Source organism: Corythoichthys intestinalis, chromosome 1, assembly GCF_030265065.1.
Source record: "Corythoichthys intestinalis isolate RoL2023-P3 chromosome 1, ASM3026506v1, whole genome shotgun sequence".
NCBI lineage: Eukaryota > Metazoa > Chordata > Actinopteri > Syngnathiformes > Syngnathidae > Corythoichthys > Corythoichthys intestinalis.
The window spans coordinates 33268917-33293014 of record NC_080395.1 but is presented as its reverse complement, the minus strand read 5'-3'; the positions used below and the strand labels follow the sequence as shown (position 1 = coordinate 33293014).

Here is a 24098-nt window from a genome sequence, read left to right as displayed (position 1 = left end):
CACGAAATTTGACAAGGAAATGTATTTGTTCACATATACAGCAGGCCGCACTGAACTATAAAACATATTATTATAACATTAACATATTAAGAGCTATTTACACTAAAAACACAGCTCATTAGCCTGTAAAAAAATCCATAAATTAGCTGTACTGGAAGATGAAACAGCAGGATTAAAACTTAGGGGGAAACTAGCGTCCTATTGTCCAAAAATTACAGTTGATTGAGATCTGTCATCCACATGTGGACAGCATATTTTCAGCCAGTAGGCCACACTTGTATACTAATTGTGACCTACATAACCCAGAATTTGATGTCCATCTACAACCCCTCGCAAAGAGTATGGAATCACCAGTCTCGGACGAGCACTCACTCAGACATTTTTTTATGTAGAACAAACTCAGATAAAAAGCTTGAAAAAAATAATGAATTAGTTGAAAAGTTCAACTCTTTAGCATTCAGAAACACTAAAAGAAATGAATACAAAACATTGTGGTGGTCAGTAAATGTTACTTTTATAGAGCAAGTGCAGGGAAATAAATATAGAATCACTCCATTCTGAGGAAAATATATGGAATCATGAGAAACAAACAAAGAAATAACAATCAAAACACATCTCTAGTATTTAGTTGCACCTTCTCTGGCTTTTATGACCGCTTGCAGTCTCTAAGGCATGGACTTGAGTAGTATTCTTCATCAATTTGATGCCAACTCTCTTTGAATGCAGTTGCCAGATCATCGTTGCAGGTCGGAGCGTTGCTGTGGACCATTTTCTTCGATTTCCACCACAGGTTTTCAGTAGGGTTGAGATCTGGGCTATTTGCAGGCCATGACATTGACTGGATGAGTCTTTCGCCAAGGAATGCTTTAATAGTTATAGCTCTGTGGCATGATGCATTGTCATCTTGGAAAATGATTTCATTATCTCCAAACATAATTTTCAATTGAAGGGATAAAATTTCAACGTAAACTTGTGCATTCTTTGAAGATTTTAACCACAGCCATCTCCCCAGTGCCTTTACCTGACATGCAGCCCCACATCATCAAGGACTGAGGGAATTTTGATGTTTTCTTCAGGCAGTGATCTTTGTAAATCCCACTGGAACGGCGCCAAACAAAAGTTCCAGCATCATCACCTTGTCCAATGCACATTCTTGACTCATCACTGAAAATAGCTTTCATCCAGTCATTCACAGTCCATGATTGCCTCTCCTTAGCCCATTGCAGTTTTGTTCTTTTCTGTATAAGTGTCAATGATGGTTTCCTTTTAGCTTTCCTGTATGAAAATCCCATTTCCTTTAGGTGATTTTGCACAGTTCTGTCACATACCTTGACTTCAGCTTCCTCTCATTTCTTCTTCATTTGTCTCTTGTTGTACATCTTCTGTTTTCAAGACATAAGGCCTTTAGTTGTTTGTCATGACGTTTGGATGTCTTCCTCGGTCTACCAGTATGCTTAACTTTAACCACCTTGCCATGCTGTTTGTACTTGGTCCAGATTTTTGATACAGCTGACTGTGAACAGCCCACATCTTTGGCAACCATACGTATAGCGTTACCTTCTTCATGAAGTTTGATAATCCTCTCCTTGGTCTCAAGAGACATCTCTTTTGTAAGAGTCATGATTCTTATGAATCCCCTTGGTCCAGCAGCCCTCCAAGGTGTGATAACTGCACTGTTTTTAACTGCTGACTAACGAGCAGATCTAATCTGAGGCAGGGGCCCAATTAAGGAAAGGAAATTGACTGGGTGTGTCTGTATTTACAACTCAAAATGGATTGATTCCATATTTTTTTTCATCAGAATGGAGTGATTCTATATTTCCCTGCACTTGCTTCTACTGTACATAATAAAATGTCTGAGTGATTGCTCCTCCGAGACTGGTGATTCCATACTTTTTGGTAGGGGTTGTAGTATGTGGATGCCAGGTTTTTATGTTTTTTTTTTTGGTATTTTCTAATTACCAAATATAGTCACTAAGAATGTCTCTCAGCGAATTCTTATTAACAACTTCACTACAGATTTTATTTTTTCATGTGGGTGCAAGTCTGGAAAAAAGGGCCTTCTTTTCGAAAATAATGAATTTTGTGGCCCTGGTTTTGTGTTGCACTGCAGTTAACTGACTTATAGTTCTAGCAGAGATGTCTGCTTTTTGTGTGTTGCCGTCTATTGCATTTTTATGGTCTGAGCACACACACTCATTTGCTGAAACTAAAGAATGCGGCCCGGCCAAACCGATTCAAACTGTATATATATATATGAGTTACACCTATATATTTTATTTCCATTCATCAATTTCCTACCACTTCCATTTGACTAAGAGTTAAAACATTGACTAAACGCTGATTATAAGCCACAAGTTAACAGACATCCTTTCATACTCAATAGACACTTTGCCCTCGAGCCATTACATTTTCCAGTCTTTCACATTCTCGTGACATCTTGCTATTTATTATTCTGATGAGGATGACTTCAAATGCCACTACAATATTGAAAAAAATAGATATTTATTGATTGCGTTAACTTGTTTAGTGCTGAGTTGCCTTTGGGAAAACTTTGTTTGACTCCAATGACAACTCATCAATAATAATTTACAGTGTTGAAGAGCAGCCATATTCTACAAGTACCAAGCACCTGGCCTTGCAGTTGACTTTGCCTCATTTTTACTTCATCTCATACCTGTAACAAATTTCAAATGTGTCATAATTTAGAGACCCACTTCTGTTTGTTGTAGGTCCAACTGGCTGAAGCCATGCTGTGGCCGTCGAGTGGCTCTGTGGCAAGTCTGTCTGCTCAGTGCTGGCTTTAACTGCGTCCTGGTGGCTTGCGTCATCCTGGTGGTGCTCTTCCTCTCCTTGGAGCTGCTCATAGACACCAAGCTCCTTCAGTGTGAGTCTGTCTGTCTTAATGCAATGACATAGTCCACAAATTTTCCAACATTTCACAATACTGTCATAATTACTGTAATTACATCCTACACCATTATTGAGGTAGCATCTATTAGGTGTGACAGGTCAGATGGAGCACATGCAATGTTCTGTGCAGAGATACATAATATGATTAAAAAGCATTATAATATAATGTAATGTTCATATTAGTTTAACAGCCGTCCATTGTAGATGGGGTGATTGGTAATTGCAGATTTTAATACTGGTGGAACCCCCTCCCCCCCCCCCCACACACACACACGCACAGACACAGTGTTGTGTTAGTACAACCATCAAAGGTAACCTTATCATTATTTTTTTTTTTTAAAGATTTTTTTGCAATGCTTTTACAAACTCAGATAATGTTTATTTCAACAATTTTAATTCAACATGAACAGTACATGAATCAGATTTCACATATGGCTATGTGTTTGTCACTTACAGTGCCTTGCAAAAGTATTCGGCCCCCTTGAATGTTGCAACCTTTCGCCACATTTCAGGCTTCAAACATAAAGATATGAAATTTAATTTTTTTGTCAAGAATCAACAACAAGTGGGACACAATCGTGAAGTGGAACAACATTTATTGGATAATTTAAACTTTTTTAACAAATAAAAAACTGAAAAGTGGGGCGTGCAATATTATTCGGCCCCTTTACTTTCAGTGCAGCAAACTCACTCCAGAAGTTCAGTGAGGATCTCTGAATGATCCAATGTTGTCCTAAATGACCGATGATGATAAATAGAATCCAACTGTGTGTAATCAAGTCTCCGTATAAATGCACCTGCTCTGTGATAGTCTCAGGGTTCTGTTTAAAGTGCAGAGAGCATTATGAAAACCAAGGAACACACCAGGCAGGTCCGAGATACTGTTGTGGAGAAGTTTAAAGCCGGATTTGGATACAAAAAGATTTCCCAAGCTTTAAACATCTCAAGGAGCACTGTGCAAGCCATCATATTGAAATGGAAGGAGCATCAGACCACTGCAAATCTACCAAGACCCGGCCGTCCTTCCAAACTTTCTTCTCAAACAAGGAGAAAACTGATCAGAGATGCAGCCAAGAGGCCCATGATCACTCTGGATGAACTGCAGAGATCTACAGCTGAGGTGGGAGAGTCTGTCCATAGGACAACAATCAGTCGTACACTGCACAAATCTGGCCTTTATGGAAGAGTGGCAAGAAGAAAGCCATTCCTCAAAGATATCCATAAAAAGTCTCGTTTAAAGTTTGCCACAAGCCACCTGGGAGACACACCAAACATGTGGAAGAAGGTGCTCTGGTCAGATGAAACCAAAATTGAACTTTTTGGCCACAATGCAAAACTATATGTTTGGAGTAAAAGCAACACAGCTCATCACCCTGAACACACCATCCCCACTGTCAAACATGGTGGTGGCAGCATCATGGTTTGGGCCTGCTTTTCTTCAGCAGGGACAGGGAAGATGGTTAAAAATGACGGGAAGATGGATGCAGCCAAATACAGGAACATTCTGGAAGAAAACCTTTTAGTATCTGCACAAGACCTGAGACTGGGACGGAGATTTATCTTCCAACAGGACAATGATCCAAAACATAAAGCCAAATCTACAATGGAATGGTTAAAAAATAAACGTATCCAGGTGTTAGAATGGCCAAGTCAAAGTCCAGACCTGAATCCAATCGAGAATCTGTGGAAAGAGCTGAAGACTGCTGTTCACAAACACTCTCCATCCAACCTCACTGAGCTCGAGCTGTTTTGGAAGGAAGAATGGGCAAGAATGTCAGTCTCTCAATGTGCAAAACTGATAGAAACATACCCCAAGCGACTTACAGCTTTAATTGGAGCAAAAGGTGGCGCTACAAAGTATTAACGCAAGGGGGCCGAATAATATTGCACGCCCCACTTTTCAGTTTTTTATTTGTTAAAAAAGTTTAAATTATCCAGTAAATTTTGTTCCACTTCACGATTGTGTCCCACTTGTTGTTGATTCTTGACAAAAAATTAAAATTTTATATCTTTATGTTTGAAGCCTGAAATGTGGCGAAAGGTTGCAAGGTTCAAGGGGGCCGAATACTTTTGCAAGGCACTGTAAAGCAACACTAAGTAACTTTTCAACCTTTACAAAATATTTTCATAACATTTGTGATGATATATCGACTGACAACTAGTTGAATGACACCTATTTTATATCTTGAGGGGGTCTGTATTGCTTTCACCGGCACTAATTATCTTTGAGGAGGGTGGCAGGAACCCTGCCACACCCAAAAAAAAAAAACTACAAATGTGCTGACTGCTTTACGGTAGGGGCGTGACAAAATTTCGAAACGGTGATATATCGTGATACTTTGCATCCCAAAAGGTTATCGATATGTTCATGCCAAGAATCGAGATATTGTTTTTAAAAGGTGTCAATGTTTAAAAAAAAAAAAATGGAACCAACAAGTTGCTACCAAAACGTTTGTTCATTCGAAGCCAGAGCATTCATAGTCCCTTTTTCCGATTTTCGGGGTGTTTACAGGTCACTTTCTATTCATTTTAGGGCATGTACAGGTCACTTACTGTTGAGTTTGAGTCACTGCCTATTCATTTAGGAGATTCCCAGGTCACTTCCTGTTCTGTAACACAAAATCAACAGGAAGCGACCCATAAAATGCTGCAAAATCAACAGAAAGTGACCCTGAAATTCCCCAAAATCAACAAGAACTGACTGAAAATCAACAGGTAATGACCAGAAATGGCCCAAATCACCTTGTTGCCTGGCACTGACTGCCACTGATGGCTATAGAAGTGAGAGGGGCTTGTTTTAAGTGGGAGGGGTTAATTCGCTGCCACACTCCCTGTTCAAATGGATTCGACATTTTCTAGTGATAAACTTAGAGCAGAAGGATGAAGATAGCTTGTTTTTCTTTTTATTAGTTTTGTCGAATATCCTAGAATGATTTCCTGACCAATGTATTGATAATCGTTGTATCGCCATATCGTGAGATCATCGTTTTCGTTAGCTTTGTATTGCAAATCGTATCGTATCATGAGGTACCAAGAGGTTCCCACCCCTACTTTACGGCATACGTCACTTCCCCTTTCCCCATTCATTATAAGAACGCAAGTTAATGCTGACGCTTTCGTGTGAGTTCTGCAAAGATGGCAGAGCAACAGAGACAAAAAGCTTTGCCTGAGGAGGAAAAAGAAAGGGCGACAAACCTGGATATACAGAATAAACATTGGCCCGGCTTTCACTCGCTGAAAGCCCCCCCAACCGAACTCGTCAGCGCTGACAAGTTTGGGTGGGGTGGAGGGGATGGCCACACTTAGCCACACGGTTGCTAACGTCATATCCTATTGTTTCGCCACAAATGGATTCATTACATTGTTACTTTTCATCCTCCACACAGCCGCTGGAAACATAAATGTTGTTTAATCCATCTACAGGCGAGCATCATGATTTTACGACACTATGCAGATGTGCACTGGTCCTCATTGGAAATACTACGCTGGTCCTCATGGGAAAGGCAGTTTTCCTTAAGGCAAAACACCACCGCTTTTGTCCACCGGCGTCGCTAAAATCGACTAAAACTGAAAAGTTACCAAGTGTTGCTTTAACAAATCCACTTTTACTCCAATTGATTTTGTATTCACCGCGTGCATTACTAAAGGCAACTACAGGAGGGGTTAAAACAACATTTGAACAGTTCCTTTCAGCTCCGAATCTCGTAGTTATATGGAATCTACAGCTATAATCATACATTTCCATTATAGAAGGGACAGATAAGTCTATTGAACCGATGGATTGTTACTTTTTGCATCTGTTTCTAATAGTGCCAATCACACGTGCGCTGGCTGTGCAGGATGCCAAATGGTTGATGAACAGCAATGTAGAGACACGATAATGAAGCAGGCATCTTGTCAATGACAGCAGGCACACATCTCCATTGATTAGTGGCCAACGTTCAGCTTTAATGATACAACAGTCTGCAGGGAATGTACTGAAAGATTAGCGCTGTAGGCACTTTGACACCAGAGTAAATGATGGCCCCATGATGGACACAGCGTGCCCGCATGAGTTGGTGCTTTAAAAGTGCAATTGTTATTTACCGAAAAGCTGCAAAGTTTTTGTCTGTTTTGCTCATGTGCTCGTTTGTTGTTTCTGCAGTTACCAATGCTTTCCAGTTTGCCAGCATCATACACTGGATCAGTCTCATCATCCTGTCGCTTTTCTTTTCAGAGGTAAGGAGACTGCAATTATTTTAGTTATAATCCGTTTTCAAACACATCTAGTGTTTAGAAAAATGTTTATACAATAGACTAGTTGATTCAGAATCCACAGTTCATCTGCTGGTTGTATATTAATAAACAATTCCACCCAATTGATGTTAAAGGCCTTAGAATGAAAAAAAAAAAAAAATTGATTGATTGTCACAGTTATTCTTAGTTGTGGCGTAAGTGACAATATTGGATGACAACAACGGCTGCTTGGTCTTCTGCTCACTCCAGACTAACGGTTCAGTTTGAATAATGTGGTTATTTTTCCCTGCTACTCCTAATCATAATAATGCAAAATACCTATTATACTGTATTTGATGGATGGTTTTTCAGTCTCCACATTAGCAGTGTGATTCCCCTGAAAACCTCTTGTACGCAATCAGATGCTTGCATTGCAAAGATAATCTAACAGGGAAAAAAATATTTTTTAATAAAACTTTTGGTAGCTTGTTTTATACCTGACAGTTTTAAAAAAAATATTATTATATAGTGTGAAATCAGTTTTTTATCTGTATGCTTTCGTTTTCATGCAATCAGCATTCCTGATATTCTTGTGTTAGTGATATTTTATACAGATTCTTCATAAAACCTTACCCAATACTAGTTTAGGTTTCTAGTCCTTTGCATAGTTAGTATCTAGGTACATTTTTCTGAATGGCTGTCAACATTAGCTTGTCATAGTTGACTGATTTACACATATTGGAGCACTTTGGCAGCAGTGCAGTAAAGCACATGTCACAGTGTCACTGTTGTTGGTGTCCCGTTTCTGCAGTTTTGTAAAAGTATTGTTACTTTTGGGCTATTTTTTAAGTGTCAGCTGTGTGCCCACATTGTTAAAAATATTTTTTGCAAACATTTTTGCTTTGCTCTCAAAATTAAAATCTTAATTTCCAAAAATTAAGAAAGATTGTAAAGAAAAATACTAAGGCCACATTTGGATTCAGTACGGCAAAATTCCGTAAGAAAAATTGTTTGAATCAATGCAACATTTTTTTTTTGTTGACCAACATAAACGTTGAGCACTGCCACCTATCAAATTTGACACATTCATTCATTCATTTGTCATCCGTTCAACTTATCCTTACAAGGGTCGTGAGGGTGCTGGAGTCTATCCCAGCTAACTATGGGCAAATTTATGGAAAATTATATTTCTTTTTTTGTTTTTGTTTGTTTGTTCTGAAGGACCATTGAATTGGAATTTTATGACCATTATATAATGGTTTGGGCGCTACAGTGGTAGGCAAAAAGGGGACAGGAATAAGTGTAAAACTGCGGGATTCTTTTTCAGTTGTCAATGAGCTAATTTAAATTTTAAAATGTGAAAATATATTGATAACTTCAAAAAGATGCCTAACTTTAACTACTATTACTTGTCACTGAGAAAGCGCTGATAAATGGCAAACTAACCCCTAACCTTTCTAGCTTAGGGCCAGGGTTAAAATGTTTTATTAATTCTTATTCTTTTGCTACTTATATGACTTATTGTAATAAATGTGTGCCATTTGTGTTGTTTTATAATGAATTATAAGAGCAATAAATAATGTATGTGTTCGTTTTTGTCCCAGCAAGAAGCACCATTTATAATTTGGAGCCTGAGCTGGAAATGTTTATAAAATCTTGCATTAGAATGTAATGTTCATGTTAGCATAGTAGCGCTATTCTTGAAAGACAAAGAAGGAAAAAATACACTAGAGTGCTCTTCAAACGACAACCTTTTATTTTCAAAAGGCAAAAAATTGACAAATTTGCACCCAATCCGGTGGACAAGTAACTAAAACGAGGATCGATACGGAATGTTTGTTAGTTTTGTTCGTTTTTAGTTCTAGCTATTAGCGTTGGTTTAGACACAAAGACTATACTTATGAACAACTAATACATTCATCTATTTTACTTGGATTTTTTTTTCACTATCCATTTACTTCATAAACGGGTACAGTATTGATCATTTGAACTATAATTGTAGTCTAGGACATTTAATCCACACAACTTTACATTTGTGTGGTACTACATGAAGACCGGAGAGTTTGACCCTCAGGGCCAACTCCAGTGCAAAACAATTACGCTGACAGTGCTGGCCTTAATGCCCTAAACTGAACGTTAATTACCATCTAGCCAGCAGGAGCAATAATTGAAGTGGAGTTTAATGAGCATTGGGGATGGGCTTCGAGCAATATGATCCGTTCAAGCACCTCACCAATGACGTCATATGTGAAGAGTCATTCGAGGGCGTTTAAACGGATGTTTAATGGCTTTGCTATTGTCTACCAGTCAGAACGCTTTGTTCAAGTTCTCAAGCGTTTCACTTCATTGACTGCAAACTGTTGTCCAAATGGCCCTAACACATGATGGATTTGCAGGACCACTTGTGCGTGACCTCTCATGCTAATTGGCGGCTGAATCAATGGTGCCACTAAGAAGCGCGTCCCCAAAGTGACCACGTTGGTGAAGTGCAAGGTAGACGTTAATGTGGTTGATCACATATTGTTAATGTCTTCATTTGTCTCTTTGTGCACCAGACTGTCTTCAGAATTGTGGTGCTCGGGATCTGGGACTACATAGAGAACAAAGTAGAGGTAAGTGTGGCCACCTTTTACAACATTTTTCAGAGTAACTAAAGGCAAGTGGATGAGTTAGTACTTGAAGAACTTAAGAATACGATTACTGTATTATCTGCAGTTGTGATTTTAAATATTTTTGTTATAACTCAAATGGAACACGGGGTGGTGTGGCTCAGTGGTAGAGTAGTTGTCCCCCCAACCCAGAGGTTGTGGATTCTCTGCCCAGAGGAATGCGTCTAAGTGTCCTTGAGCAAGATACTGAACCCCACGTTGCTCCTGGTGCTGTGTCACGAGTAGGTGGATGGCCAGACACTGTAAAGCGCTTTGAGGGCCTTAAAAGGTGGAAAGGTGCTATACAAGTATAATTGTAAAGTGAATTGATTAATCTGTCATAGCATATTTTATGTAATTCTTAGTATCATCCAACTATAAAGCGTAATTAACAGCTGTGTTTCAAAGAAAGATGCATCCATCTATTTTTATTGCACTTCTCCTAATTTGGGGTCTATTTATTTTTGAGTAATCAAAAACAAAGAAAAGCATACCTGGAGAAAACATAACCAAGCTCGGGTAGAACATACAAACTTTGCACAAAAATAGCAGACATGAGATTTCACCATCAGACACATTTACGAAGAAGATTCTCAACCGCATCATCCATTATAATAGTTAGGTAAAGTAAAACTAGTTGCTCGTAACACTATACATTTGGAAACAGTACTTTTATTTTACACAAGGGTATTGAAGTGGTGGCTGGCAGGCTGGCAGGGATGGCACTGATCACTCACTGCAAGACTTTACTGCTTTCAGTTGATTAAAAAAAAAAAAAAAAAACTTATTGTAGCTCTCAGAAGCCTAGCCTTTATCAGCATTATCCCATCAGGTGTTTGACGGAGCTGTCATCGTGTTGTCCCTCGCCCCCATGGTGGCCTCCACGGTGGCCAACGGACCCAGCAGCCCCTGGGATGCTATCAGCCTCATTATCACGTTGCGCATCTGGAGGGTGAAGAGGATCATCGACGGTGAGTTGGACACATTGTTCATGCTTTTTATTGAGTCAAATGGATCCAGTTAAGTTGTTTGATGGCAGCACCTAGTCCGTCCTGACTCTGGGGGGAGATGAGTAACTTCGTTCTCTCCATGATTATACAAATTATTTACCATTCAGAGCAATATAGCTATTGATCATCCCCAAGAGTAATTTGCTGTCACTCGTCTACTCTTGCCTGTATCGACTGTAGGGTCTGGATAAGCACATTCACAGAGACCGTAATGAATATAGTGGTTGTTCTCCTCTATGCTAATGCGCTCCAGTTCGATATTCGTGTTGAGGTCACCCTCAGCTCAGGCCTCCTGCTGCATGCGGGATCAGCCTGCAAACACAGCACACAGCAACTCTGTTTACACTCTAAAAAGAGAGACCCATTTAACTAATAATAATCGTCAAAACAAGACCTACATTCTCTACATGGATGTATTATTTTTACATTTAACTCATTGGCTGCAATTGACAACGATAGACGTTCAATTCATTTGAACCGGAAGAACGCGCTGTGTATGTTTATCCGTCATTTGCCTTCTCCCAGTCAAAATAGATTGGACATCTAGAGCCATCAGTGGCAGCCAATGAGTTAAAATACATTTGAGTATAAATCCATTTAATATAATACATTACTTTTACATAAAATTTTGAAAATCCTTTCGGTGTATTGAATTGTCTCCATTGTTTTCTTGAGATTATTTTATATATAGAAAAACAATATTTTCAATGGTAAATATATAAATAGTATGATATTTTATTAATTTTGCTCCACCATTTTATTTAAATATATATATATATATATAACCTTAAAACATACCAGTTTATGTTACAAATGGGCTTTTTTTTTTTTTTTTTTTTTTAAATTTGTGGGGAAAAAAATGATTATAATAAAATTAGAGCAGTTGGGGCGAAGTACTCTTGTACCTTTTTTATACCATTACGAAGATAATTTAAATAAATCAAATTAAAATAATAACAATGTTAAAAAAATTGCATCAAATTAAAAAACAAAAACAAAAAACAAACGTTTAGTTGACAAGGATGTTAGCCACAGAAGAAATTTGCTGCTCTCTAGTGGCGTAACGGGGGTACTGAATTGAATAAGAATCAAGTGGCGCCAAGTGCAGTGTGATACCGTAGCTTGATTTTTACACTGTACGGCTACGCTGTCTTTATATTTTCCTTCAATTAATTTTGTCAGCACATGTGCACTGATACGTATGTACACTAAATTAATTTTACAATTTGAAACCGCGTCATACAAAACAATGTAATTATATGAATAAAGCAGGGCCAGCCCAGGCCATTTGGGGGCCCTAAGCAAAATAATGCCAAGGGGCCCATATTTTTGGCCTATCATTTCGTCACAGTGTACTGTGAAACCCATACATGCAATCCAACCTATATGTCCATATTTTGTGTATTAATCAGATTTTGTGGCACTGCATTCCTCAAACTTCTCACCCCAAATGATTATCAGTACTTACAGTAGATATCACCAAATCTTTTTCTGAAAGAGGAAAGAAGTTAAGGAAAAACTTTTATTTTTCAAGCTTGTAATCAAGTATCAAAACTCACAAAAGTCAAATAAAGCAAATTGTAGTAAAAAAAAAAAAAAAAAACATAGAATATAAATTAAACAATTGCCAGATTGCCCCCTATCTGGGCCCCCTAGTGGTCAAGGGCCCTAAGCAGCTGCATAGTCTGCGTATAGGCTGGGCCGGCCCTGGAATAAAGCCACAATTTTTTTCACCCTTTTACAGCTTACGTCCTCCAAGTCAAAGTGGAGATGGAGCTGGAGATCCAACAGTGCGAGAAAACCAAGGCAGTGCGCGAGGAGCAGCTGGAGCGTCTCACTCAAATTTGCCAAGAACAAGCTGTGAGTGTGAGCGCATTCTTGCATTAACCCAGTGCTTCTCAATTATTTTGTCCACCCCCCAGGAAGACGTAAATGTTCCGCGCCCCCCCCCCAAATAAAGTAAATGGTATAATTTGTCTATGAAATTACTATAAGTACACCTCTGCCTAACATTGTGTTCTTTTTTTCTATTAAATATAAAAAGTAACATAGATCAACTTACAATTAAGTATAACTTAGTTTCCATTAACATAAAAAAAAAGTCAATGTGAAGTTTAAAGGGTTTTTGGGACAATTGGCCTTAGCCAGGGGTGAAAGTGGCTAGAATTTCTTGCCGGAACTCCTGACGTGAAGGTCACCACGTAGCCAGAAATTTTTATTCATTTATTTTTCATTCAAAATTGTATTTTTCAATGAGTTGCAAAATAAAAGTTAACAAAAACAGCAATAACCCCAACCTCCATCTCCTAATTTTTATTTTCCCTCATTTCCTCACATACCAATTGCCAAATCTCAATTTTAACTACCAGTACTTAAGAACTTAAGTACTTAAGAACGACTTTTTTTTTTTTTTTTTAATAATAAAGATATAAGTAACATACGTTCAGAAAAACAAGTACAAATGACTTAAATTATGCAGAGTGAAATGGAATATATTTTGAATATCGCGCAAATATTGCCTTTTTTTTTTTTTTTTAAATCATAAGGAAATGAATAAGTAGCCTAACATAAATGATCAAATATAAGTCCAAAGTGCACATTGACAGCTAAGATGTTCTGAACCTCCCCATCAGATCAAACAAAACTAAATATGATAAATAAGCCTCCTCAACTCTTTCGTTTCGCTTAAAGATTTGATCCATTTATGTTGCATTGCCGTTTTTTTGTCGCATCAATTCAACAAATTTTTTTTTTCTGCTCCAGAAAACATACACATTTGAACCAATCAGAGCTAACCATATCTGCTGATCACATGTCAGTATGTCAGCCAATTGAATGGATAAATGAACTTTGTGTAATGACAATAAAGGCATTCTATTCTATTCTATTCTATTCTATTCTATTCTATTCTATTCTATTCTATTCTATTCTATTCTATTCTATTCTAACAGCATTCCTGCCCTGAATCTTGTACCGGAACTGCGTTCTGGCCCTGAATCTTATACCGGAACTGCATTCCTGATCGTTCTGGCCCACTTTCACCCCTGGCCCTAGCCCAATTCTTTACACTAAACTTAACTAGACACAGGGGTATTGCGGATATTGGGATAACTAGATAGTAACCTTTGCTATGTATGGAAGTCATTTAATGTTGTGAATCAACCGTTAAAGTTGTTAAAATTGCTCCTGTTATTGCACTAGTTCCCTTCTGTCTACTATCGATATGTGTAAGTTTTAAACTTTTTCATCATTTAAAGATAGATTTAAGTCAAGATTTTGCCGATTTAGGAGCATTTTAGATAAAAAGTTACTTAGGTTTGCTAGGAAGATTCTCTACAACAGAGCCTTCCTAAGAAGTCTACTGCTTTAAGATGGCGGCTGTTTACTAACACATCTAGTTCTTTATATGTGTTGCGAATGCCGTCGTGTCTGTCATTTGCATCTAGCTCTATAATATGTGATATCTACCGTAGCATCATGTGTGCGAAGTTTGTAGGCTATCGGCTACAGTCAGGTATTATTGGAGCCACCTAGCATCGAGTTTCTAATGGCGTCACAACTCCCTTGCCTCCTGCTCTGCTCTCTCGTCCCCGTGAGTCCGTCTCTCTCAGACTTTTCTCGCGTCATTCAACCAACATAGTAACGCATAGTAATGCGCGCCTTTCCTGCTTCAGTAACAGTAACGGCGTTGTCAAAATGAGAAAAGTAATTAATTAGATTACTCACTACTGAAAAAAAAAATAACACCGTTATATTCTAACACCGTTATTAACAACACTGGTGGGGGCACAACATGTTGATGACCCCGAAACGCACTGTCAGCAATAAAATTTACTTACAGGTATATTTGTAATAATGAGTGGAAAATGAGCGTTTTTTTGTTTCCCGTCATTCTTGAGGGGAATTCTAAATCAGGCTGCTTAGGGCAGCTATACTTTTCGCCAAGATTGTCATCCATTGAATATGGTACGCCCGCCGGTGTGCGTGCCTTTCCTGCCTCAGTAACAGTAACGGCGTTGCCAAAATGCGAAAAGTAATTAATTAGATTACTCACTACTGAAAAAAAATAACGCCGTTATATTCTAACGCCGTTGTTAACAACACTGGTGGGGGGACAACATGTTGATGACCCCGAAACACACTGTCAGCAATAAAATTTACTTACAGGTATATTTGTAATAATAAGTGGAAAATGAGCGTTTTTTTTGTTTCCCGTCATTCTTGAGGGGAATTCTAAATCAGGCTGCTTAGGGCAGCTATACTTTTCGCCAAGATCGTCATCCATTGAATATGGTACGCCTGCCGGTGTCATGCCAATGTAGTTACCCCTGTCAAAAAATTGTATCCCCTCGACGGAGCCACTGCGCTGCCCTGATTTGCTTGATTTCTGTGTTTTGGTAATGTAGTTATCTACGAGGTTTGATTACATGGCCCACCCATCAAAAAAAAAAAAAAAAATAAATAAATTCTGTCGTATAACCTAACATACGTACTGAACATAAAAAAAGGCAATGTTTAACTGTTTTACTCGTGGGATGATCTACAGCTGTTATAACTGTAATTCAAGACCTGTATGGAGTTTCTCCAGTTTAATAAACATCCAAAATATATAGCTGTGGTTCTTTTCTGGCTTCAGTTAATTAAGTCGACATAACTCATCCCTAATGTGTGTGTGTGCGTGTGTGTGTGTGTGCTCCCGCGGCCAGGGAATACCATTTTTGACTTAGGTAACTACATTGGCAAGACACCGGTGGTGGATCTGTTGTACAATGAGCGTCTTTGGTGGGGCAAATTGAAATGCCGCTCACCATTTTGGCGGTGCTCTCTGGTGCTTCATGGTCCACATTTTCAATCCGTGGTTCTTGCTCAGTAGTTGTTGTCGCTTTTGAAAGCTTAGGTTTGAAAAACTTAAGTATACTATCTTGCCTCTTCGGTCCTCAGGTGATTTTCGCTATGCAAAGCAAATGACCGTCTAAGGTGCTAGTCACATGATCTGTTCGAAAAGTAATTTTGACCCATTATAAAAAAAATTTAAATCTTTTTTTGTTTATTTCATTCATTTTTGTTTAAGTGCTTTAAAACTTTTAGAGACAATATTTGACCGAAAAACTTATTAAATTATATATAGGAAAGTCAATTACATGCAATGACACTTTTCGGCCACCAGGTGGGGCCTGCCCCCCCCTCCTAAACTCCGTGTATGACTCAAAGTAAATTTTTGACCATTTGATACTGAAAACTAAAATGTAATAAAATCAACAAATAATAAATTCAAATTGATTAGCAACATTAACTCATGAGGACAATATGCCACATAATTTGACCGAAAAAACAACTAAATAGAAGAAAAACGACAGTGTTATTGGACAGACCGAGAGTTTTTATTTTTCAGCATCAGCTCTTTTGCAAAGGTGTGGGGTTATTTTGCACTGAGCATGCTAACAGTGCTCGCTGGTTTACTGATGTAACACTGACAAAGCGAAACGATTGTTGGCAATAATCGGCACGTTTTCGCTGAAAAACGATCAAGCAGGTTATCAGTGAGATTGGGGTCTAATGTCTTTAAGTGTTGTCAATTGATTTGGCTTCCCGTTGTCCGTGACAAACATTTTTAGACACAGTAAACTGGTCTTTCCTCATCTCCCACTGTAAAAAGTCAAAGCCAAACGGCCCGAAAACAGCGCATTCACGGTGGCCGGGGCAAAAACGTAGGTGAGGGTGGTCGTCGTGACGATTCCAAGCCGAAAATGGCACTTCTCGGGCCTTCACGTGAGAACCGGAGAAGACATTGGGTCGCTGCGTGAGCCTGGCCACAAATCAGCGCACAGCTCGTCATATCGCTTTTTGCTGTGTGCTCTTGCTTGGTTCAAAAATACTGCGCACACTCTGAAAATGAGAGCGCCACTGCTACCCACTGAGTGGATTTGCAAGTACACTTTTATTTTAGTACGGCAAAAAAATATGTTCCCTCAGGTCACATGCGCCACCCCCTGCATCGCTCTGCGCCCCCTGGGCTCCACTATTTGAGAAGTACTGCATTAACAGAACATATCAAAATTAAGAACCAAAGAAAGACGAGACTGCCACAAACTTCGTCTGCATTAAATGTGCATTTGCTTTGAGGTGTAATTACACTACGCACAACTCATTTATGAACTGTTAGTTAATCTGTTGTCAGAAGGGGGCAGCATCGCCTCATAGACAGACATTGTCTTCTATAAGGACACAACGCTGTCTTTATCCCTCATGCATGATTTTTTTTTTACAATTAAAAACATGTCACATTACCAGTGAGATTGGTATGATATGCCTACTATTTTTTTCTCACTAAATTACTGCAACTATCTTAATTAAACAAATGTTGTTTTTTTTTAATCTTCCAATTTATAAATCTAGTCCTTTCCTCCAACTCAACACTCTGCCGGCTTCATCTTTCTTCTCCCTCATTTGCATCCCCATCGGCCCATCCTTGCGGTGCAGTTTGAGATCAGGCAGCTGCGGGCCCACCTGGCCCAACAGGACCTGGACCTGGCGGCCGAGCGTGAAGCGGCAATGCAGATCCATCGCGTGTGGGCGAAGCAGGGCAGGAATTTCCAGGTTGTGGAGGGCTTGACTCCTGGGGAGTCTGATGACGAGGGCACTAATAGGAATCCTAGAGAGCTACACAACACTGCAGGTACGTTTACCTTGACGAATATTTGAATGACACTTGTTATGATACTGAACTCTACTGTATCTCTTTCTGGTAATTTTGAGGTTCACTCTGCATAAATCAAACTAAAGTCTACTAATGTACAGAGCTGTAGGAATTTCAGTTGTACTGTTACTACTCCTAAACACTCGATACAGTTTTCATTGAGATACTTTGAAATCTTATAAAGTCTAGTTTTACTCTAAACCCCTCTAAAGTTGCTGTATTAAAAAAAACATCCGTAAGAAAGAATAAGACAAAATATCTGCATTAAAATAAAAAGAGAAAAGGTTTAGGTGGGCAATTACTTTTTCACACAAGGTTAGGTTTCTTGAAATAAGTTTTCTCATCTTTCATAATTCTTATTGTGTTGGAGTAAGGTAAATATTTGACAAGGGGGTGAATAGTTTTTTATGACACTACGTTAAGCCTTACCTGCATACAGTATATGATAGCTGGTAATGTGAAATACTACCTGGCCAACAATGTATTTTTATAGCTTGAACTTAAAAAAAAAAAAAAAAAAAAAATCAGAACTGTGATCCTTTAACACTTTATAGGACACTTATTTAACTCATTGGCTGCCATTGACAGCACTAGCTGTCCATTTTGGATGGGGGGTCAAAGTTTTGCACCGATACCATTTTTTGGCCCCGATAACGATACCGTGCAATATTGGCCGATACCATACCAATATTACATCGTTTGAAATTTGTATTTGTTTTTATTAAATTTATTTGTGTATATATATATATATATGCACACAAAGTGAATCCAGTAGAACTTATTATTGCATACCTGGTATGGGTGACAAAAGTTAAATAAACCTTTGCCTCTCAAAGGCCAAAACAGTGCTATATTCGTGAAATTAAAATATGTATAATACTAGCCCAACAGTAAGAAAGTAAAAATACAATAAATAAACTGGATGAACTTTCTTGAACCCTGAGTTTTGACTCTCAAAGGTCAAACAGTGCAACTTTCATGAAATTATAAATAATAATAATAATTGACCATAGCATCCTGTCTCTCTATTAGCCCCCCCCCCCCCCCCCCCGTGCACCAGCACCAACACACAGCACTTAGCCATTTAGCTTAGCTTATTTCTACAGCACTTTTAAATAGGCATGCCACCCGTTCTTTGAAATAAGGAATCGTTCCAAATTGGGAATTAAAAGTTGTGTTCCGTATTGAACCAATATGTAATATTTATAAATAGATACATTTCTAAGCATTTTAGGAGTTTCGGGGATGTCCCTTTTTTTGCCTCAAACTCTTTGTGTTCGTTCACATGTTTCGTCTTCAAATGTTTTATCAGGTTCGAGGTATTGAAACTGACCGATTTAACTCCACCTATCGAAACTTTCAGGCTGCAAATCTTGCATGCAGCCATTGATTGTACTTGACGGTATTTCTATACCGAACTACTGTATTTCCAGACTGCCGCCATTTCTCCTGGTTTGTTTTTCCTTCATATGAAAAAGCTGCCCCGGCATTGGTTAAGAGCGGCTATCGGCCTGCTCTCATTGGTCTGGAGCAGGCCAATAGCGATACCTGCTTGGCATGCAAAGTGATTACGTGTCATCACGCAACACAGAGACTGTGTGTAGTGAGTATCAGGAGGAAAAAAGGCTGCAGTCAAGTGTTATAATACTTGACCGCTAAATGATAACGGTGCACTCTTTGTTGGTACTCGCCGATAGCGATACCACCATTTTAGTGCGGTGACAAGTGTATTATTTTATTATTATTATTATTATTATTATTATTTAAATTACAGTGACAAGGAGAGTGACTAGAATTATAGATAGAAAAATAAATACATTTAAAAAAGAATTTTTAGAATTATATAATAAATTCGAACTAAACAGAAAACAGACTAATTGAACTGAACAGAAAAACCAAACCGCTCTATAAATCTAAATTGTAGTATGTAGGCTGTAAAGAACATTTTAATTGAGCCCAACGTGCCAATCAGCCTTAAAGTACATTCTCGTTTAAATACAGTATAGATATAATCAGACCAGGTGGAGCGTTTGCATGAGGAGTCAGCATGACAAACCAGGAGAGAGATGCAGCATCACGTATGTGCATAATTATGTGGAACAAAAAGTCCCTAATGGTGCAACATCAGGCCAAGTGGATGCTAGTGCAGTGCAGGCTCGACATGGCCCTGGAGCAGCCTCTTAGCTCCCTCCATTCTCACACACCACTGCCATCTGACCGCAGGCACACGGGATCAATACAGGGGCAAAAAAAGCTTTTAGGATGTGCTGAACGCTGGAAAAAACAAGCATGTTTTTTGACGCTGTCATTCTCGGCTCCTGTCGTGCTTCAGCCACCATGCGGCAAAGACTCGGGCTATTTTAGCGACAGAGTGCTCTGTGCATTGGGCCTTGTTAGGAGGGCAGTGGGCTCCTGTCAACATCTGTTCTCGTTCACCTGCAAACCACAATCGGGCACCACAATATTACCCCAAGGGCATAGGGGAGTTGAAAATCTGGCCGCGGAATACAAAGTGGGCCTTTTTAAGCCGACACGGTCACTGAGAGGAGCACTCACAGGCCAGAGGCTTCGGTCCAAGTTTGGTCACCTCCAATCAACTTCTTTCTCACCTGAATGATGACACTGCATGCCTCAGAAACCACAATTGTCCCATGAGATGGAGTCTTATCCCACCTTAGAAGTACTTAGTCGTGTCACATGGTGACAACATCCACTGTCACTCAAGCACAACATCTGCTCCTAAAAGCAGGTCATGGGGCACTTACTGTACTGCTGCAATGACAGGAGCGCTTACACTTATACGACCTTATCCTTGCACTGTATCGTTGTGTAAAGAGATCAATATTTTACGGAAAACAAACAAGTATTTAAATGGTATTATGAACATTTTTGTTTGAAATCAGTCATGGGCACGATGAACTACCTTTACAAAGGGGTTATGTTGCATTTCGTTCTAATTCAAATAAGCCTCGGCAACAGTATACCCACCACTGAATACTATTCTTGTTTGATCAAAACTGATGGTTTGGTTAAACCAGATATGTGATGTCCACATATATATACTATAGCCTATACATCACGTTGGGTCATATAGACCATTTGATATACTGTACAAGGGTTGCCTTCATGACCCCAAATTTGATTTCCACATTTGTGGATGTTGGGATTAAATTATTTTTGAGTTTTTCCTTACCGTATTGGCCCGAATATAGGACGGCCCTGATTATAAGACTCTTTTTGAAGACTCAAGTTTGAAAAAAGACTTTTGAACACCAAATTAATTTTTATACAGAAAATAATTACAGTACATCCGAAACAAATAATTCTAACAATATATTTTTGAGAAAAAAAGCAGTTTATTTTGCCTCATTCAAATATTAATATCAAAACATATAAATATGTAAACTAAAGGACAGAGGCGTAGCAACGGTCCCTGGCAACAAGCAACATGGGGCCCTTCGAGCGTGTGCAAGTAAGGGGGACATGCACATGTGTATGTGTAAAGGCTTTAGACATACCGTATTCTACTGATTTGATGGTAAGTTATATTGCTTTTACTTAGTAAGGATAACATTCTGGCACAGAAGTGAATTATTATCAGTTTGGCTGATCAGTGTGTATGTTGACTCTAAACACTGATTTTATGTTCTCGGTAACATCTTTATGTATGAAGAAACGCTAGCATACTGCAATGCTGTTAGCAAACGCCAACAAGCTAGTTACAACAAGTCAAGGCAGTTAATTGGTTTAGGACATAAAAATACTACTACTACTACTACTAGTCTGCAGTGCTTCTACTACACTAGGACATAAAACTACAGTAACATAGTACACTCACCGCTGTCTTGCTTCCTTTTCTCCTCTTCTGCTTTTTTGTTCTTTTTTCGCTTCCAGAAGGATAACTTCTCCTCATTTTGCCAATTAAAAAAAGACCAGAACGCCACCCACTCTCACCCTGAGTCACATCACTCGCGCAGTATAATGAACACAAAGGTGGGGGGGGTGAGTGTGCGCTGCGTGCACGTGCGGTCTTCTTGGCCATAAAAGTGGTGAAAACTAAGCACTTTACACCGACTCATATGGATGTACTTACATTCGTTCATGGACACACACATCAGGTGGCCGTCCTCTGCTCGAAATGCGCACCTTACGCCTATTCTTGCTCCCAGAATACACACCGCTTGTGATGTAGGATAATAACAGGACTGGTTGCTATGGGAACGTACGCATACCCTTGCTAAAAGGAGTATTAAAATTGCTAATAAAATCGTTTAGGATTATTTTAGATGCATATATTTTATTATTTTCTTATAGAGTATTCAACGAGGAATACGATGGATAGACCCATTAATAGACTTTCTTGGAAAAATCAGTTTCTTTAAGTAGTCACATGAATAATGAGGTGGCCTGTGAAAATCAACGTAAAACAACTCAGCAAGGACTATCCAGAGTACTTGGTGAGTCACTCTTTAAACAATCATGTGGTGTTTATAGCTGACTGGACTTTCTTAAACATGTATAAGCTACATGACATGGTTAATGCTGATTGGGATCGATAACAGAATCGTTAGATAATCTGCCAAATGATTCCATGGTATTGAAACACTCCCAACACTTGTAGCTGCGACAGTGCAGTAAAGCTGTGTGTGCTAAATCTGTTGGCCCTCTGGGGGCCCCTGCTGGCTGGGGGCCCTAGGCAATTGCCTGCGTATGCCTAATGGGACGCTACGCCTCTGCTAAAGTGCAATCACATTCGTAAATGAATGGCTTCTGGTTTTTGAAATGTAAATAAACCAATCTATTGTGATAAAACAACAAAATTGCAATAACTGCATTAACCATCAAAGTGAAGTCTAACTGTAACTGTAGTCTTGAAACAAATCTGAATAAGGAAAAACATTGCAATAAAATAATGCAAACTGGTTAGACTTGAGAGTAGCTGAGATCTATCATGACAGAACATCACTTCAATGATATCTGGCGCCTTCTGGCGTCGTGAATGGGGAGAGTAGCTGAGATCTGTCATGACTAGGCTGTCAAACGATTAAAATTTTTAATCGAGTTAATTACAGCTTAAAAATTAATTAATCGCAATTCAAACCATCTCTAAAATATGCCATATTTTTATGTAAATTATTGTTGGAATGGAAAGATAAGACACACGACGGATATATACATACAACATACTTTACATCAGTACTGTATTTGTTTATTGTAACAATAAATCCACATATGGCATAATTAACATTCTTTCTGTTAAAGTGATCCACGGATAGAAAGACTTGTAGTTCTTAAACGATAAATGTTATAGTTACAAGTTATAGTAATTTTATATTAAACCCCCTCTTCATGTTTTCGTTTTAATAAAATTTGTAAAATTTTCAATCAAAAGTAGAGTTAATATAATAATAAGAAGAATAAAAATAACAATAATAAAAATAGAGTGAAAAGTTTTACGTGTAATTTGCATAGCTATTTTGCTATGGAATGCCAGTTCATTTTGCATTGTTGTTTAACTGTGTGTCAGAATAGGGCCTCATTACTATATACTGAAGTGCTTTTCTTTTTGTGAACATTATTTTTTTTTTGAGAGATAAAATATTATTTTTGTTGTGCTTTCACTAAACGATACTTATGTTTGTTGTGAAGGAGTTGCCGAAGCTTATGCCAATAAACGGCGCGGTCCAAAGAACGCCTGTGTCCACTCGCCTTCACTGTATAACATATAATGGGAAAACCCATTGGCAGTGTATCAAATACTTGTTCTCCCCACTGTATCTGTACATATCTTACCCAAAATACAACAAGAGACACATAATTGCCACTAAAAGAAAGAAAACTTACCGAAATATGTGTGGAGCACAAATAGCAATTTGCATTGCATTGTGAATACAGCATAAACGTCTCACAACTACTAATTCTCCCACGTTTAGAAGAAATAACATGAGTATGGAACGGCGCTGCCCCCAAGCGGCCGGTTGCATTCTCTTCACTCTTAATGTCCATAAACGGCCTCATTGTAATCTGTTTGAGGCAATAGGCCAGCGGGTCATTCATTGCATGCGTTAATTGAGTCAAATATTTTAACGTGATTCATTAAAAAAATTAATTGACGCCCGTTAACGCGATAATATTGACAGCCCTAGTCATGACAGAACATCGCTTCAATGATATCTGGCGCCATCTAGCGTCGTGAGTGGGTATAATGTCTAGACCGCGAATATAAGACGACCCCCTCTTTTTAAGTCTTATTTCAATGCAAAAAACACAGTCTTATATTCGGGCCAATACGGCATTATTAAACATTATTGAATTTTTTAATATTGGTTGCAATAGATATTTTTCAAATAAAAAATAAATAGAAATAGAAATGAATCTAATGGCAATATAAAATAACTTATCATGTTCTCCTCTTTCACTTCTTTTTTTTTAATGCAAGTATCACAAAGCTCAACTAACATTCTCTGTGTCAAACAGCTGAACAGGACAGGTTAATAAAAAAAAAAAAAAAAAAAAAAAAACTTAACTAACAGCAAAAATAATTTGCACTGCAACTTTTATCCTGACAACATTCACTCCAAATATCATTTTATATAAAATATATATGGCGGAAAA

General features: G+C 38.5%; 1 protein-coding gene across 4 annotated transcripts in view; it reads left to right on the top strand.

Moving 5' to 3' along the window:
- The window catches only part of LOC130914338 (transmembrane protein 266-like), a 103306-nt gene that overhangs the window by 57487 nt on the left and 21721 nt on the right, over nt 1-24098 (top strand). For 3 of the 4 annotated variants that reach the window (XR_009062891.1, XM_057833442.1, XM_057833419.1), the window contains 6 exons: nt 2733-2887; nt 7058-7131; nt 9684-9740; nt 10609-10747; nt 12531-12652; nt 17267-17462. Coding sequence is in view for 3 of the 4 variants with exons in the window: in XM_057833442.1 (XP_057689425.1) it covers nt 2733-2887; nt 7058-7131; nt 9684-9740; nt 10609-10747; nt 12531-12652; nt 17267-17462 (743 nt within the window). In the remaining variant the exon portion in view is untranslated. The remainder of the gene's footprint in view (nt 1-2732; nt 2888-7057; nt 7132-9683; nt 9741-10608; nt 10748-12530; nt 12653-17266; nt 17463-24098) is intronic. The other variant, XM_057833434.1, reaches the window with a different exon arrangement.